Source organism: Rana temporaria, chromosome 9, assembly GCF_905171775.1.
Source record: "Rana temporaria chromosome 9, aRanTem1.1, whole genome shotgun sequence".
Taxonomy (NCBI): domain Eukaryota; kingdom Metazoa; phylum Chordata; class Amphibia; order Anura; family Ranidae; genus Rana; species Rana temporaria.
The window spans coordinates 169,038,848-169,056,113 of NC_053497.1; the positions used below are offsets into that span (position 1 = coordinate 169,038,848).

General features: G+C 41.2%; 1 protein-coding gene across 2 annotated transcripts in view; it reads right to left on the reverse strand.

Annotated features, from left to right (window-relative positions):
• The window catches only part of LOC120914321, a 42,211-nt gene that overhangs the window by 14,388 nt on the left and 10,557 nt on the right, over positions 1-17,266 (reverse strand). Inside the window, exons 1-3 of one of the 2 annotated variants that reach the window (XM_040324973.1) lie at positions 10,872-10,979; positions 4,690-5,225; positions 3,753-3,878 (exon numbers count right to left, since the gene is read on the reverse strand). In XM_040324973.1, the coding sequence (XP_040180907.1) occupies positions 3,753-3,878; positions 4,690-5,136 (573 nt within the window). In that variant the 5' untranslated portion in view covers positions 5,137-5,225; positions 10,872-10,979. Of the gene's footprint in view, positions 1-3,752; positions 3,879-4,689; positions 5,226-10,871; positions 10,980-17,266 lie in introns of those variants that run through there. The other variant, XM_040324974.1, reaches the window with a different exon arrangement.

Here is a 17,266-nt window from a genome sequence, read left to right on the forward strand (position 1 = left end):
AATTCCGACAGAAAATTCCATCAGATTTTATCCCATCGGAAATTTCAATCGTGTGTACAGGGCATAAGTGTATATTGATTGGTTTATTTTTCTAGTAATGGCAACGATCAGCAACTTATAGTAGGACTGCGACATTGCAGTGGACAATCAGACTCTGGGGGTTATTTACGAAAGGCAAATCCACTTTGCACTGCAAGTGCAGTCGCTGTAAATCTGAGGGGTAGATCTGAAATAAGAGGAAGCTCTGCTGATATTATCCAATCATGTGCAAGCTAAAATGCAGTTTTTTTTTTAATTTCCCTTGCATGTCTCCCTCGGATCTACAGCGACTGCACTTCCAACTGCACTTTCAATTAAACTGGGGGGGGGGGGGGGTTACGACAGGATACCCCAGCTGTGCCAGGTTGCCAATTCTAGGCGCAAATGCGACCTGGCGCCCGGGGTTTGTCGAACCCTGCTCTTAGGGACATAGAACTATAGTGCTCTAATGTAACACCATTCCTCCTTGTTTTCACCCTGTCTTTCTCAAAATTATTTTTCTGTTTTTATGATTTGGTTGTTCCCAAACAAATGTTATTAAAGAAAGACAATCCCGTCATCTACTATATTCATCCGTTTATGAATATTCCATGTATGTGATGTTGCCATTTGCAATTACCATGTATCTCATGTGTAGTAACATCTATGTTTTTGCTATAATGATGTGATTTCTCCCTTGGTGCGTACCCAATAATTGTTATTTTTTTTTTTTTAAATATAATCTGCCCCCATACCGCAGCAATAAACAGAATGCTGTAAAGAAGCAGCTTTTCTTTGCTTATGATTTTGAGCTCATATCGCACCGCAAATGGTATCGGTTTCCGGTATAGGAAGCATTGTGCAAGCACTTAGTATTGGCACCGGTATCGGCGCATCCCTACTATTCGTTAGTACACAGCTTTCAAAAGTCGATCACGACAGTTCATGCGAAAATAGCGCATATCGAGGCAAGCTCGAATTTCTATTTTTTGGAAGAGAACAGAACAAACTATTTTTGTTTAATCAGCACAGTATTCGTACGTAAAAAGGTGAACAAGACTGCACATGCTCGGAAACAAGAGAACCACCCGGCAAGGAAAAAATGGCAACAAAAACAATAATGCTTCTAAATACGAAACAAAAACACAAAAAAAAAAAAAATGGGATTTTTGTACTCACCGTAAAATCCATTTCTCCGAGTTCATGGACGGACACAGCAGCATTGACCTTAGGGTTATATACCTTTCTTCTAGGAGAGACTTCTCTCCTAGAAGAAAGGTATATAACCCTAAGGTCAATGCTGCTGTGTCCGTCCATGAACGGAAGAGTAAAAAACATTGTTTTTAGGATAAAAATATGTAAAATAGCAATAATGGAGTAATAATCGTATTGCTACAATTTGCTAATTATCTTCTTAACCACTTGACACCCGCACGCCGTCATATGACGTCCAAAACGGGGACCTGTTATCCTGGGTGGACGTCATATGACGTGATGGGCTTTGCAGGGGGATATCTCAATGATGCCTGCACCTGGAGGCATCATTGAGATATCTTTTAGCGGCGGCGATCCTGCCCACCGTAAGAACTATCATAGCGGCGGTTCCGCCGCTAGATCGTTCTTACAGGCGGCGGGAGGGGACATCCCCCCCCTCCCGCCGCCATCCGGTGCTTCTCCGGGCTCTCCCATCCCACCGGGGGCCCGGAGAGATGATCGCCGTCCGCCGGATGTTTGCCATAGAGAAGACTGGTGACCATCTGGTCACCAGTCATCTCTATGACCGTCGGAGGCCCGGGCGCGATGTGATGACGTCACGCCCGGGTCCCCGTAAGTAAACAAACCGCAATTGCGGCTAGTTTGAATGAGATCTGTGAATTTTTTTTCACGATCTCATTCTTTCCAGCCTGGAGGAGAGATGTGGGGTCTTATTGACCCCGCATCTCTCCTTAAAGAGGACCTGTCACACACCATTCCTATTACAAGGGATGTTTACATTCCTTGTAATAGGAATAAAAGCGATTGAAAAAAAAAAAATAAAAAGTGTAAAAAATAAAGAAGTAAAATAAAAAAGAAAAAAATAAAAAAATTAAAATGCCACTGTCCCCGGTAGCTCACGCTCAGAAGTGTACGCACACGCAAGTCCCGCCCACGTATGTAAACGTCGTTCAAACCACACATGTGAGGTGTCGCCGCGTGCGTTAGAGCGTGTGCAACAATTCTTGCAGACCTCCTCTGTAACTCTAAACTGGCAACCTGTAAAAAAAATTTAAGTGTCGCCTATGGAGATTTTTAAGTAACGAAGTTTGGCGCCATTCCATGAGTGTAAGCAATTTTAAAGCGTGACATGTTAGGTATCTAGTTACTCGGCGTAACATCATCTTTCATATTTTACCAAAAAATTGGGCTAACGTTACTGTTTTGTTATTTTTTAATTTATGAAACCATTTTTTTTACAAAAAAAAGCCGTTTGAAAAATGATTGCGCAAATACGGTGCAAGATAAAAAGTTGCAATGACCGCCATTTTATTCCCTAGGGTGTCTGCTAAAAAAACATATATAATGTTTGGGGGTTCTGAGTAATTTTCTAGCAAAAGAATGAGGATTTGTACATGTAGGAAAGAAGTGCCACAATAGGCCCGGGAAGGAGGTGGGTTTTAAAGCCCGGTATTGAAGTGGTTAAACAGATGTATACCCTGTAATTAAACTGGTATAGCCGAAGGCGTGGGAAGCAGAGGGGTCACACGTATGACATCACTTCCAATCACATGCTGCTAAGTTACTACACACACACACAAAGTTGTATTCGATGATAATTTTTGTATGCTTAGTAGCAAAAAAAAAACAAAAAAAAAAAAAAAAAACCCCCATGAACGATCATTGGTTCCATTTTTTCCATTGTGTGTACTGGACATTAGGGCCAGTGTTGTGTGTATATATATATATATATATATATATATATATATATATATATATATATATATATATATATATATATATATATATATATATATATACACACATACACACACACACACACACACACACACACGTCTGCTAGGGGAGCTCACCTACGACGCCGCCGGGTGTACCAAGATGGCTGCCGCTCCAGAGCTAGGCCAGAGCCGCAGCCTTTCCTATGGCCAAGGCAGCGAAGCTCAATCCACGGATCACGTGGTGTGCCGATTCGAACATGGTGACCCGTTTGGATCACAGATCAATGACGATCCGTTGCACCACTAGCCGCTATTACTAGTAAAAAAAATATTATATCCAATTGTTTGTAGACGCTATAACTTTTGTGCAAACCAATCAATATATACTTATTGGGGATCGATTGTTTTTTTACCAAAAACATGTAGCAGAATACGTATTGGCCTGAACTGATGAAGTTTATTGGAAATGTTTCATGGCATAAAGTAAAAAAAATAAAAAATGTTTTCCCCCCAAAATTGTTGGCCTCTTTGTTTATTGCGCAAAACAGAAAACAAAAAAACGCAGAGGTGACCAAATACCACCAAAAGAAAGCTCTATTTGTGGGGGAAAACAGTATTTTTTTTGGATAAAGTAACAGTGCTGTATCAAAAATTGCCTGGTCATGTGGGGGGGGGGGGGGGGGGGGGGCTAATCTTCCAGAGGGCAAGTAGTTAATTGCAGGTGAATTTGACCTTGTTGACCTGCTTCAAGCCGCTTTCAAAGCCCTTATTTTCTACCAGTCTGAATGCATCGCCACTTACCACCACTACTGTTATTGCAGCTAGATCTGTAGGCTTCCTTGCTAGTGTTGTAGAGTCTTTTCTGGGTCTCCCTCTTCCTCTTTTTGTGCCAAGACCTTGCAAGGAAGTCTTGAGTTGCTTGTTAACCTTAAGGAAAGAAAAATTATTATGTAGACGATGGCTCCATACCACACCACAGATTGTCGAGCTCCACCAAGTTCTTACACATCCAAATGACCCTTCCTGTGAGCCATACTTCCAACCACAATAATTCTCATTCTTAGCTTTCTACAACCATTGTTCTACGGCAGGGATATGCAATTAGCGGACCTCCAGCTGTTGCAGAACTACATGTCCCATGAGGCATTGCAAGATTCTGTCAGCCACAAGCATGACACACAGATGCAGAGGCATGATGGGACTTGTAGTTTTGCAACAGCTGGAGGTCCTCTAATGGCATATCCCTGTTCTATGGGGTGTGAGGATCCGGATACAAACCCAGATCCTCCGTTGCCCCTAGGGCCCCCCCCCCTTTCCCTCCCTGCGCCCGATCAGTTCCAGCAATGGGCACAAGCCCAGTGGTTTCAGTCTCTCTCTCTCATCACTGGACAGATTGATAGCAGCAGGAGCCATTGGCGAGTCAGAAAAAAAATAAAAAATATAAATAAAAATAAATAAAAAGCTGGTTAACCACGTTACTCGTAAACCAGGTTCCACTGTATTATTTTCGAATTTCGGATTTTTCTGATTTATCGAAATAACGAATACCGCATATAAACGAATGAAACATAACGAATTCAAATGTTTCTACGAATTTATTCGAAATAACGAATTTCGATCAGAACGAATGACCCGGAAAAAAAAAAAAAAAATGAAACGGAAATTTTGCGGCAGTGCACATGTCTAGTTTTTATAACGAGACCCCTGTGTGTCATATTTATCATAAATTGTCACGTACCAGTAGGTGCTTAGTCGGGTTCCTTCCTCTTTCATTGGTGTACTTTTTCATCATATTGGTGTGATGAGTTGGACTCTGATAGCGGACTGACGCGATTGGTACATTCACAGCCGTCTCTATTTTTACCAATGGATGAGGTCCCACTGTTTTCTCCAGCATCATCATGTCTTTAGCCGCCGTTTTGCGAATCCTCAGGAGGCCGGCCTTCCTTACGGATGTTTTCCTTGAATCCTGTCCTGCGATTTGGTTTCTTGGACCCTCCGACACTTTAGCCTTTGGGATGTCCACAGCGGGAAGTCGGATTAAACGTGGTCTACCTCGCGCTCTTTTTACAGGGGCGTCTTGTGGTCTATTCAGCAGTGAATTTATTTGAGACATGACGGTAAGTTTTTTGTTTGTGCTTCCAGCAGGTCGCCCTCGCCCTCTTTTCTCAGAGGGTCCTGCCATGTTTGGGGGGCGTGTAGACTCAATGGTGCCGGTGTCGACTCTTAAATCAAGCTCCACCGTGTTCCACAGCTACATCTGTAGAGATAGTCCTGTAAAATTAAGGGGGACATGTTCAAGCCATCTGTACAGAAATACTTTAACCTCTTCACACCTGCCAAACGCACGTGTGCGGCCTCTCGGCGTGTGCGCCTTCATGTCGAGCGGCCGCATATATGCAGCCCTGTGTAAACGACTTACCGCACTCCCAGGACAGTAGCCCGGTGATTACAGGAAAGCTCCCAATGCATACTAGCAAATCGGGAGCTTTTCGATCATGTGACCGCCAATCACGTGACCCGACAGCCCACCTTCCGGTGTTTAGAACCCTTAGAGGGCCGGGAGGCGACCGGTGGGACAGGATTTGAATTAAAGGCCAAGTTCATCCATTGACAATGTGGACTGTGCAAAGCAGGGATAAGAAACAAAGAGACCTTTAGTAAAAAAGCAGCACACATTACATATAATTAAAGCGGGGGTTCACCCAAAAATAAAATTTTACCATTACATTCAGCAGAGTTGTCCTAATGACAATCGGCTGTTTTTTTTTTTTCCCGTACATACCGTATTTTCACCGCCGCTTCCGGGTATGTCTTCTGCGGGACTGGGCGTTCCTATCTGATTGACAGGTTTCCGACCGTCGCATACAGCGCGTCACGAGTTGCCAAACGTCGGTGCGGCTCTATATGGCGCATGCGTACCAACGTTCGGCAACTCGTGACGCGCTGTATGCAACGGTCGGAAGCCTGTCAATCAGATAGGAACGCCCAGTCCCGCAGAAGACATACCCGGAAGGGGCGGTGAAAATATGGTATGTACGGGGCAAAAAAAAAAAAACAGCCGATTGTCATTAGGACAATTCAGCTGAATGGAATGTTAAAAATTTATTTTTTGGGTGAACCTCCACTTTAAGCACACATTTAACTCCCTGATTACCCGAGATGTTAACCCCCTTTTCAGCCAGTGTCATTAGTACAGTGACAGTGTATAGTATTATCACTGTATTCAATGGAGATGTTAGGGTCCATTAATCAGTTCTCCCCCTAGTGTCAGTTAATGTCAGATTGCCTGCTGCACTATTGCAGTGCCATTATATTATACAGGATTTATACAACGCCAACAATTTGCACAGTACTTTACAACATGAGGGCAGACTGTACAGTTAAAATACAATTCAGTACAGGAGGAATCTGAAGACCCTGCCTGTAAGGCCCCATTCACACACATTCTCTATGGAGTTGTTCACATCTTCATTCCATTCAATTTGGGCAGATTTGGGCGTTTTTCTGCTTTTTACATTGGTGACCTTTTGACCTGTACAAAATCGCGGCAAAAAAAGTGCAACTTTCTGCCTGAAAATTATACACTCAGGTGTGAATGTAGCCTCAGAGCTTACAATCTAAGTCAATGATCGCCGGCATTAGTAGTATAATAAAGAAAATACAAAACAGTGTATACGCTATAACTTTCACTCAAAGTGATCAATATACAGTTAGGCCCCTTTCACACTAGGGTCGGTTTGCAGGCACTATTTTTAGCGCAATAGCGCCTGCAAACCGCCCCAAACAGCGGCTGCTGTTTCTCCAGTGTGAAAGCCCTTGAGGGCTGCGCTAGCAGTACCGCTCCATAAGTCCTGCTAGCTGCATCTTTGGAGCGGTGAGAGGAGCTTAACATTAGCTTTTACATTATACAAAAAAATTGGGCTAACTTAACTTTTTAATTTTTTTTAAATTCATGAAAGTTAATTTTTCCCAAAAAGTTGCGTTTAAAACACCGCCGCACAAATACCGTCCGACAAAAAATATTGCAACAATTGCCATTTTATGATCTAGATTCTCTGCTAAAAATACATATAATGTTTGGGGGTTTTAAATAATTTTCTAGCAAAAAATATGGATTTTAACTTGTAAACACCAAATGTCAGAAATACATGAAAGGGTTAAGATTTGACCTCATATTATATGGTTTTAGTAAATCTGAAGGAAATAAAAATTTGCAGAAAACTGTATAGTGTGTATTCAGCTTAAAGCTCACCACACACGTTACAACCCGATTGTACAATCTCCTTTAGGCCTGGTACACACCTATGCAGGTTGCACACTCCAGGTGAATTTTGCAATACAGGTTTTTGATCCATTGAATTCAAAAACCAGTATAAAAGTCCCCGTGTTTCCCTAAGAGCCCTTTAACACAGAGGTGCTTTTCACGCGCTTTTGCGCAAAAAATAAAAAAAAAAAAGGCACTTAAAAACTGCTTCCCATTCATTTCTGAGGATGCTTTCACACTGGGGCGGTGCGCTGGCAGGGCAGTGAAAAAAGTCCTGCAAGCAACATGTTTGGAGTGCTTAAAAAAAAAAAAAAAAAAAAAAAAAAAGCAAGCCTTAAAAAAGGGAAGCACTTCAAAAGCACCTGAAGATGGTTCTTTTGAGTCACGTTAAAAAAAAAAAAAAAAAAAAAAAAAAAGCACACCCATAATGCCTCAAAAGTGCGTGAAAGTGCGAAAGAGGTCTAAAACTGAAAACACACACAAAAAAAAAAAAAAAAAAAAAAAAATTGCATAGGTTTGAACCAGGCCTTAGATCAGGAGTAAGGATGAGCTCTGCCGTGTTTGCATGGTACACGTGCAGAGCGCGCCAGGAAGTCTGCACGGTGCTGCGCTAATCACAGCCAGGGAGACATTTCACGATCTCTGCAGCCGAGCATCGGGACAATGTCTCCCTGACTGTGATTAGCGCAGCGCCGCGCACACTTCCTGGCGAGCTCTGCACGTGTACTATGCGAACATGCTGGAGCTCATCCTTAATCAGGAGTAGGCAACCTGGGGCCCTCCAGCTGTTTGTGGAACTACATTTCCCATGAGGCATTGGTAGCCCGACAGTTACAATTACTCCCAGAGGCATGATGGGACAATCTTGCAACAACTAGTCAGTTCAAAGGCTGCCTAAGAGCCGGTTCACACTGGGGCGACTTGAAGTCGCCTCAAGTCGCGCTGTCGAGAAAAACAATGCAAGTGAATGGGAGCGGTGTTAATACACACGACTCGAGTCGCGCCGACTTCAAAAGAAGTTCCTGTACTACCTCAATCTGACTTGTAGGCGATTTGTACCCATTGATTTCAATGGAAGTAGCCTCCAAGTCTGATCCAAGTCTGATGTCGGTTCACACTAGGGCGACACGACTTCCAGTGCGACTTTCAGAGGCGACTCCGACACGACTTGAGCATGAACCACAGGGCGATCTGGGATGATTTACAACACGACTTGAAGTCGTCTCCAGGACAGGAGACTTTCGCCCTGTGGTTCATGCTCAAGTCGTGTCGGAGTCGCCTCTGAAAGTCGCACTGGAAGTCGTGTCACCCTAGTGTGAACCGACTCTTACTGGATACAAATCTATTGTAATAATTTAGGTAGGCACACACACACACACACAGCTTTGCTAAAACTAAAGTTAACTGTATGGTTCAATTGCAATGTGTATGGAGATCCTTAGTGGCAGGATCAAGTGATGAAAAAAAAAGGAAACCTAACACAGACACCACACCTAAGAAGTGGTGAGTTACAATATATTTAGGGCTGCAACTAACGATTATTTTCATAATCGATTAGTTGGCCGATTAATCGGATAATAGCATTAAAAAAAATATATATATAATTTTTTTTAAAAATTTGGGCCAATTAGTTGTTGGGCAGGTTACAAAACACAAATTGCCACAAAAACACATTGCATGCTTTTCTGCAGCTTCTACATTGAAGTATATTGAACCAAAAAAAAAAATAGCACCGTTTTGCGTTAAAAAGTCCTCGCCCTTTCCAAATACGCAGCAGCTGAAAAAAAAAATCATGGATGTGAACGTGTCCCATAGGAAAACATGTAACTGAACTGTAGTGTGTTTCTGCAAAAAGCACCAAATAACAGAGGTGTGACCTCAGGCCCGAGATGTTTAGTAACATAATGGGGTTAAAAAAACAAAAATAAGTACCAATAATCACTATTGTAAGGGGTTAATTTTTTTACTGTTGGACAGTGAAAGTAATATTTACAGTAGCCATTTGCTTTTTTGCACTATAAAATGGTCATTTTAGTTTTTTTAAACCCCATTATGTTACTGGCCGATTAATCGATTATGAAAATTGTAATCGATTCATTTCATAATCAATTAGCATACCTCCCAACTTTCTGAGATGGAAATGAGGGACACCTATCGACAAAAGTATGCAGGCATAAGACACACCCCTTGCCACGCCCCCTTAAAGGAGAATTGTACAAAAACATACGATTGGTTAAACCCACAAGTGCTTTTTTTTACCACTACTATTCCTTTATATTGGCTCTTGGAATTTACAAATGCAACAATTTAGAAATCAGATGGAAGGTTTAGCACTGGAAAACACTTTATGATGGATAAAAAGTGCATTTTATATACATCTATATCCACTTCCCGACCTCCTCATGTAGATATACGTCAGCAGAATGGCACGGACAGGCACATGTACGTACCTGTATGTCCTCTGCTAGACGTGGGTGGGGGGTCCGATCGGGACCCCCCCCGGTACATGCGGAGGTCGGGTCCGCTCGGGGAGCGATCCGGGACGACGGCGCGGCTATTTGTTTTTAACCGCTCCGTCGCGATCGCTCCCCGGAGCTGAAGAACGGGGAGAGCCGTGTGTAAACACGGCTTCCCCGTGCTTCACTGTGGCGGCGCATCGATCGGGTGATCCCCTTTATAGGGGAGATCCAATCGATGATGTCATTCCTACAGCCACACCCCCCTACACTAGTAAACACACACTAGGTGAACCCTAACTCCTACAGCGCCCCCTGTGTTTAACTCCCAAACTGCAACTGTCATTTTCACAATAAACAATGCAATTTAAATGCATTTTTTGCTGTGAAAATGACAATGGTCCCAAAAATGTGTCAAAATTGTCCGAAGTGTCCGCCATAATGTCGCAGTCACGAAAAAAAAAAAAAATCGCTGATCGCCGCCATTAGTAGTAAAAAAAATAAAAATGCAAAAAAAAAAAAACTATCCCCTATTTTGTAAACGCTATAAATTTTGCGCAAACCAACCGATAAACGATTATTTCCTATTTTTTTTTACCAAAAATAGGTAGAAGAATACGTATCGGCCTAAACTGAGGAAAAAAAAAAATGTATATATGTTTTTGGGGGATATTTATTACAGCAAAAAGTAAAAAAATATTGAATTTTTTTCAAAATTGTCGCTTTATTTTTGTTTATAGCGCAAAAAATAAAAACCGCAGAGGTGATCAAATACCACCAAAAGAAAGCTCCATTTGTGGGGAAAAAAGGACGCCAATTTTGTTTGGGAGCCACGTCGCACGACAGCGCAATTGTCTGTTAAAGCGACGCAGTGCCGAATCGCAAAACCTGGCCTGGGCATTTAGCTGCCTAAAGGTCCGGGGCTTAAGTGGTTAAACAATACATTTGTATACATCAGACCCACAAAAGGGAGAGCAGGGGAGAAGGGTGTGATAGGAAATGAGGGACAGTCCTATTAAACAGGGGGGAGTTGTGAAAAGGGGGGAAATATTTAATAATGTGGAAAGTCTTCCTTTGTTATTAAGGAACACGAAGAGATGACAGAAGAGATGGAAATCAGACAGAATAATGATTACAGAACACAGAGCACCAATGATAGAGAGAGAGAGAGAGAGAGAGAAGACAACAATCACACACCTGCAGGGTGAACGTTATCCAGTCCCCTGTGCAATGCCTGCCATATCCATCCACACACTCTGCACAACACACTTCCCTCCTCCTCCTCCCGGCTCAGCACACTCCACTTCCTCCCTTCTCACTTCCTTTTCCTTCCCCAGGACACGCCCCCTCCCCTCTCTCTCTCCATACACTCATCATCATTAATGAGCAGCAAGCATGATCCAAGGGATGTGCCATCAAATCCTTTGTATCTGTGTCTTATACATGTACAGGGGAGGACTGGGGCAAACCAGGCGCACAGGATGTGGAGTGTTGTCACATTGTATCTTGTTTATGTCTTTTGTTATTTATTTTTTATTTTTATTTTTTTCCAGCTAGGCAGTTAGAATGTTATCCGCAGAAGTGATATGTTCTACGGCCACTAGGGGGCGGACGGTGCCATGTGTTGTTCCTTATTAGGAGAAGCACATTATGCAAAGAGGAGAAAAAGAATTGATTTGGCATAGCAACATGGAGGAATGTGTATTCCCCTCATCATGGGAACAATAGCTGAGCCAAACAACAGGCAGACATTTTCCTGCATGAGATCTCTCTGTATCCTAACAAATTATTACACACATAATATAATATATATATATATATATATATATATATATATATATTTTACAAAATATATTAATAAATATATACTGTACAGTATAGAGAGAGAGAGAGAGAGATTTTTTATTTATTTTTTATAAATAAATATATACTGTGTGTACAGTATATGTATCTATATATCCTTAGGTATACAAAGAAATAACTGTGTATAATATATATATATATATATATATATATATATATATATATATATATATATATAGAGAGAGAAAGAGATTTTTTATTTATTTTTTAAAAATAAATATATACTGTGTGTACAGTATATGTATCTATATATCCTTAGGTATACAAAGAAATAACTGTGTGCGTGTATATATATATATATATATATATATATATATAGAGAGAGAGAGAGAGAGAGAGAGAGAGAGAGAGAGAGAGAGATTTTTTATTTATTTTTTATAAATAAATATATACTGTGTGTACAGTATATGTATCTATATATCCTTAGGTATACAAAGAAATAATAACTGTATATTATACATATATATATATATATATATATATATATATATATATATATATATATATATATATATATATAGAGAGAGAGAGAGAGAGAGAGAGAGAGATTTTTTATTTATTTTTTATAAATAAATATATACCACATAAACCGTATAAAAAAAATGATAGATCTATATATAAATCCTTAGGTATAAAGGGAAATAATCGTCTATATTATAATTCAATCCATATATTTTATATATATATATATATATATATATATATATATATATATATATATATATATATATATATATATATATAAACACACATACACATTTTCTTTGTAAAATATATATGGATGGAATTATAATATAGACCGGGGATATGCAATTAGCGGACATCCCAGCTGTTGCAGAACTACAAGTCCCATGAGGCATAGCAAGACTCTGACAGCCACAAGCATGACACCCAGAGGGATGATGGGACTTGTAGTTTTGCAACAGCTGGAGGTCCGCTAATTGCATATCCCTGATATAGACGATTATTTCCCTTTATACCTAAGGAAATATATATATATATATATATATATATATATACACACACACACACACATACACACACACACTGTATATATAGATTGAAGTATAATATAGACAGAGGCTTGACTCCTGCTCGTCTTGCGAGTCAAAGATCGGATTTAAAAAAAATAATAGCTCGTACAGCGAAACGCTCGTAAACCACGTTACTCGCAATCTAAGGTAATATTTTATATATATATATGGTATTTTTCTGTGTGTGTATATGTATATATATATACACAATAATACCTTAGATTGTGAGTAACGTGGTTTACGAGCGTTTCACAATACAAGCTATTCTTTTTTTTAAATCCGATCGTTGTCTCACAAGACGAGCAGGAGTCAAGCCTCTGGGGTGTGCAGTACCGCATTTGCCCAGAGCTGGGTGCACCTGTGACACTCTGAGCCGGTTCCTGAGTGTCTCAGAGCCTCTTTGAGTGCTTTTGAATGTCTCCGAGCGTTTCCGGCACCCCCCCCCTCCACTTCTGGTCACATGCGGTACTGCATACAATAGCAGTCACTGTGGAATAAATTATCTGAGTTTCCATTGACTCCTATGGGGAAACTCGCTTTGATATACGAGTGCTTTCGATTACAAGCATGCATCTGGAACGCAATATGCTCGTAATCCAAGGTATCACTGTTTATATATATATATATATATATACACATACATACATACATACAGTATCTCACAAAAGTGAGTACACCCCACACACTTTTGTAAATATTTTCTTCTATCTTTTCATGTGACAACACTGAAGAAATGACACTTTGCTACAATGTAAAGTAGTGAGTGTACAGCTTGTATAACAGTGTGAATGCTCCCCATTCACACCTGAGACCTTGTAACACTAACGAGTCACATGACACCGGGGAGGTAAAATGGCTAATTGGGCCCAATTTGGAAATTTTCACTTAGGGGTGTACTCACTTTTGTTTAGACATTAATGGTGGCTGTGTGTTGAGTTATTTTGAGGGGACAGGAAATGTACTCTGTTATACAAGCTGTACACTCACTACACAACATTGTAGCAAAAAGTGTCATTTCTTCAGTTATGATTACTGGGGGGAACTGATGCGCAAAACCACACTAGCTAGAGCAATAGGTCCTATAAACTAAAATAAAACTAAGCAGCAGCCACGACAATAATGGGCCTGATTCACAAAGAAGAGCGGCGGCGTAACGTATCGTAGATACGTTACACCGCCGCAATTTTTCATCACAAGTGCCTGATTCACCAAGCACTTGCGATGAAAACCTACGCCGGCGGCCTCCGGCGCAAGGCGGGCCAATTCAAATGGGCGTGTGCCATTTAAATTAGGCACGCTCCCCCGCCGGACCTACCGCGCATGCTCCATTCCCGAACTCCCGCCGTGCTTTGCGCGAAGTGACGTCATTTTTTCGAACGGCGACACGCGGAACGTAATTCCGTATTCCCGGACGGCTTACACAAAACGACGTTATTTTTTAGATTTCGACGCGGGAACGATGGCCATACTTTATACAGCAATACGATTGCTGCGTAAAGTTAAGGCACCAAAAACGACGACTAACTTTGTGACGGGAAACTAGACTTGCGGCGACGTAGCGAACGCGAAAATCCGTCGTGAATCGCCGTAACTTCTAATTTGCATACCCGACGCTGGTTTACGACGCAAACTCCCCCCAGCGGCGGCCGCGGTATTGCATCCTAAGATCCGACAGTGTAAAACAATTACACCTGTCGGATCTTATGGCTATCTATGCGTAACTGATTCTATGAATCAGTCGCATAGATACTCTGAGAGATACTCCGTCGTATCTCCTTTGTGAATCTGGGCCATAGTGCCTACAAAATAAGGGACAGAATTATTATTTTTTTATTTATTTTTTTACTAGTAATGGCGGCGATCTGCGACTGCGACATCACGGCGGACACATCGGACACATTTTTGGCACATTCACATTTATACTGCGATCAGTGCTATAAATATGCACTAATTACTGTATAAATGTGACTGGCATTGAAGGGGTTAACACTAGGGGGTGAGGGAGGGGTTAAATGTGTACCCTGCATAGTGTTTCTAACTGTGGGGGAAGGGGACTGACTGGGGGAGGTGACCGATCTGTGTCCCTATGTACAAGGGACACAGATCGGTCTCTTCTCTCCCTGACAGGACGTGGATCTGTGTGTCCTTGTCTCTGTAACCGCCGATCGCGGGTGCCTGGCGGACATCGCCTGGCGGACATCGCGGCCGCCAGGCAAGGCACGCGCATCAGCACGCGCTCGCCCGCCCCCAGTGTCTGGAGGCCGTATATAGACGGCCTCCCGGAGAACCACACTGCGGCCATATAAAGTCGTACGGCCGTCAGGAAGTGGTTAAGGTGCACTAAATATAGAATGCAAGTATTAAAACATGTATAAAAATAATAATTAATAAATAAAAAAAGGAATTAAGATGTGAATCTCTGTGCACACTCCACACTCCAAAATAAGCGCATGAAGTATAATAAAATAATCAAGTATCCAAAATAGATCACAACAAAGTGCTTCAGTCAACAATATTTTCCAAAGTGCATATGTGCTCCAATAAAGTGCTTGACTCCACAATAGGTCCCACGGTGCATACGTGCAAAAAAAAAGGTGCTCCGTTTCCCCAAGCCTCTCACCTCAGAAAGGCTTTACTACAGCCTATAGATCTCCAATACTGCTGGCTTAGAAGCACAGCAGATTCCGCTTATGATGGACCACTCCCAGCCAGCCTGTTAGCCCACGTCACTCCAATCCCCCAGGTCAGTATTCCCCAGGTCCCAGCAGCAAGCTCACAGGGTGGATGGCTCTCAATTAAACAAATAAAGGCTCCATAGCGTAAAACTGATTGACAAGTTTAATAATTAAAAGCAAATACACTTACAGCAGACTTGCATATTGACAGCATGTAGCGTGTAATCAAGATATCTCCGCTCTTGGCCGCGAGCGGAGAAGACGTCACCACCGGCTCTCCATCTTACGCGTTACGTGGTTGCACACGCCACTTACTCATAGGACATCCTTTCTGGCTCATTTGGCTTGTCAGATATAGATTTGGATTGCGATTGGAGCAATATTTTAGATTATATTTCTTATTTATTATTTTATGTAATATTTTTTTTTATTAGCAAGCGCCATTACCCCCCCCCCCCCTTTTTTACTTATTTCTTCAGTGTAGTCACATGAAAAGATAGAAGAAAATATTTACAAAAACGTGGGGGTGTACTCACTTTTGTGAGATACTGTATATATATATAAAATATTATTATTATTATACACGATTTATATAGCACCAACAGTTTACGCATCGCATTACAATGTAGAGGGGGGACAGCACAATTACAGAACAGTTCAATACTCACAACTTCTGCCAGGCTATGCAAACTTTTGAGCATAATTGTATGTATATATATACACACACACACACACACACACACACATTTTCTTAGGGTAAACAAGGAGGTAATTGTGTATATTATACTTCCATTGACATTTTTCTATCCTAAATTTTTAGCACTGTTTAGACACATATCCAGGAACTGTAACAAAATAAGGAAAATAAGGTATTTAGAAGTGATAGGGTATCTGTATTGTCCTGGTATTTTAGGGCCACAAGAAATTAGAAAGGCCATTTTGTTTGGGAGCCACGTTGCACGACCGCGCAATTGTCAGTTAAATCAACGCAGTGCGGAATCGCAAAAAGGGGCAAGGTCCTTAACCTGCATAATGGTCCGGGTCTTAAGTGGTTAATCAATTTTCAAATAGATATATATATAAACTATTTTCTTTTTAACATACTATTATCAGTCAGTATCGTTGATCACAGCCAAACCATTGCTTTAATGCAATGTTTCCCAACTCCAGTCCTCAAGGCGCCCCAACAGGTCATGTTTTTAGGATTTCCCTCAGATCAAATGGCTGTGGTAATTACTAAAGGCCCGTACACACAATCCGAATATCGGACGAAAAAGATCGTCCGAGGAAGAATCGTACGATTTTCGGATCGTGTGTACACTACTTTCGAGAGCCGATCACGACAGTCCATCCGATATTATTCGATCGGACAAGCACGAAAATTTTCCTCGTACGATGTAAGATCGTACGATTTTCATTTAGTCAGTATAGTTGTCGTCCGAAAATACAATACAAATACATTACAACACATGACATCACTTCCGATTATTTTTTTCTGTCGTACGAGAATTTTCGTGACTTTAATAACCTATTTCATTTTATTTGCGACTATTAAGCGAAAAAAGTCGTACCATCCGTCGTACGATATTCGGATCGTGTGTATGAGGCATAAGGCAGTGAAACTGATCAAATCACCTGTGCAAGATAATGGAAAGCCTGAAAACAAGCCTTTAGGACTGGAGTTTAGAAACACTGCTTTAATGCACTGGCGACAGTATGTAAAAAAATAAATAAAATAAAAAATCCTTAATTTTACAAAAAAAATTGACAACAAAAAATTACAACTTCAAAAAACTTGTCATGTCTCTTACTAAATACCTTGGACTGTCTACTTTCCAAAAAGGGGTCATTTGGGGGATATCGGTACTGTCCTGACATTTTAAGATGATATCATCAGTAGACCAGGGTTGATCAATTTTCAGATACTGTATTTATCGGCGTATACCGCGCACTTTTTTGCCCTGAAAATCAGGGCAAAATCAAGGGTGCGCGGTATACGCCTATACCCGCGCCGAGTTTG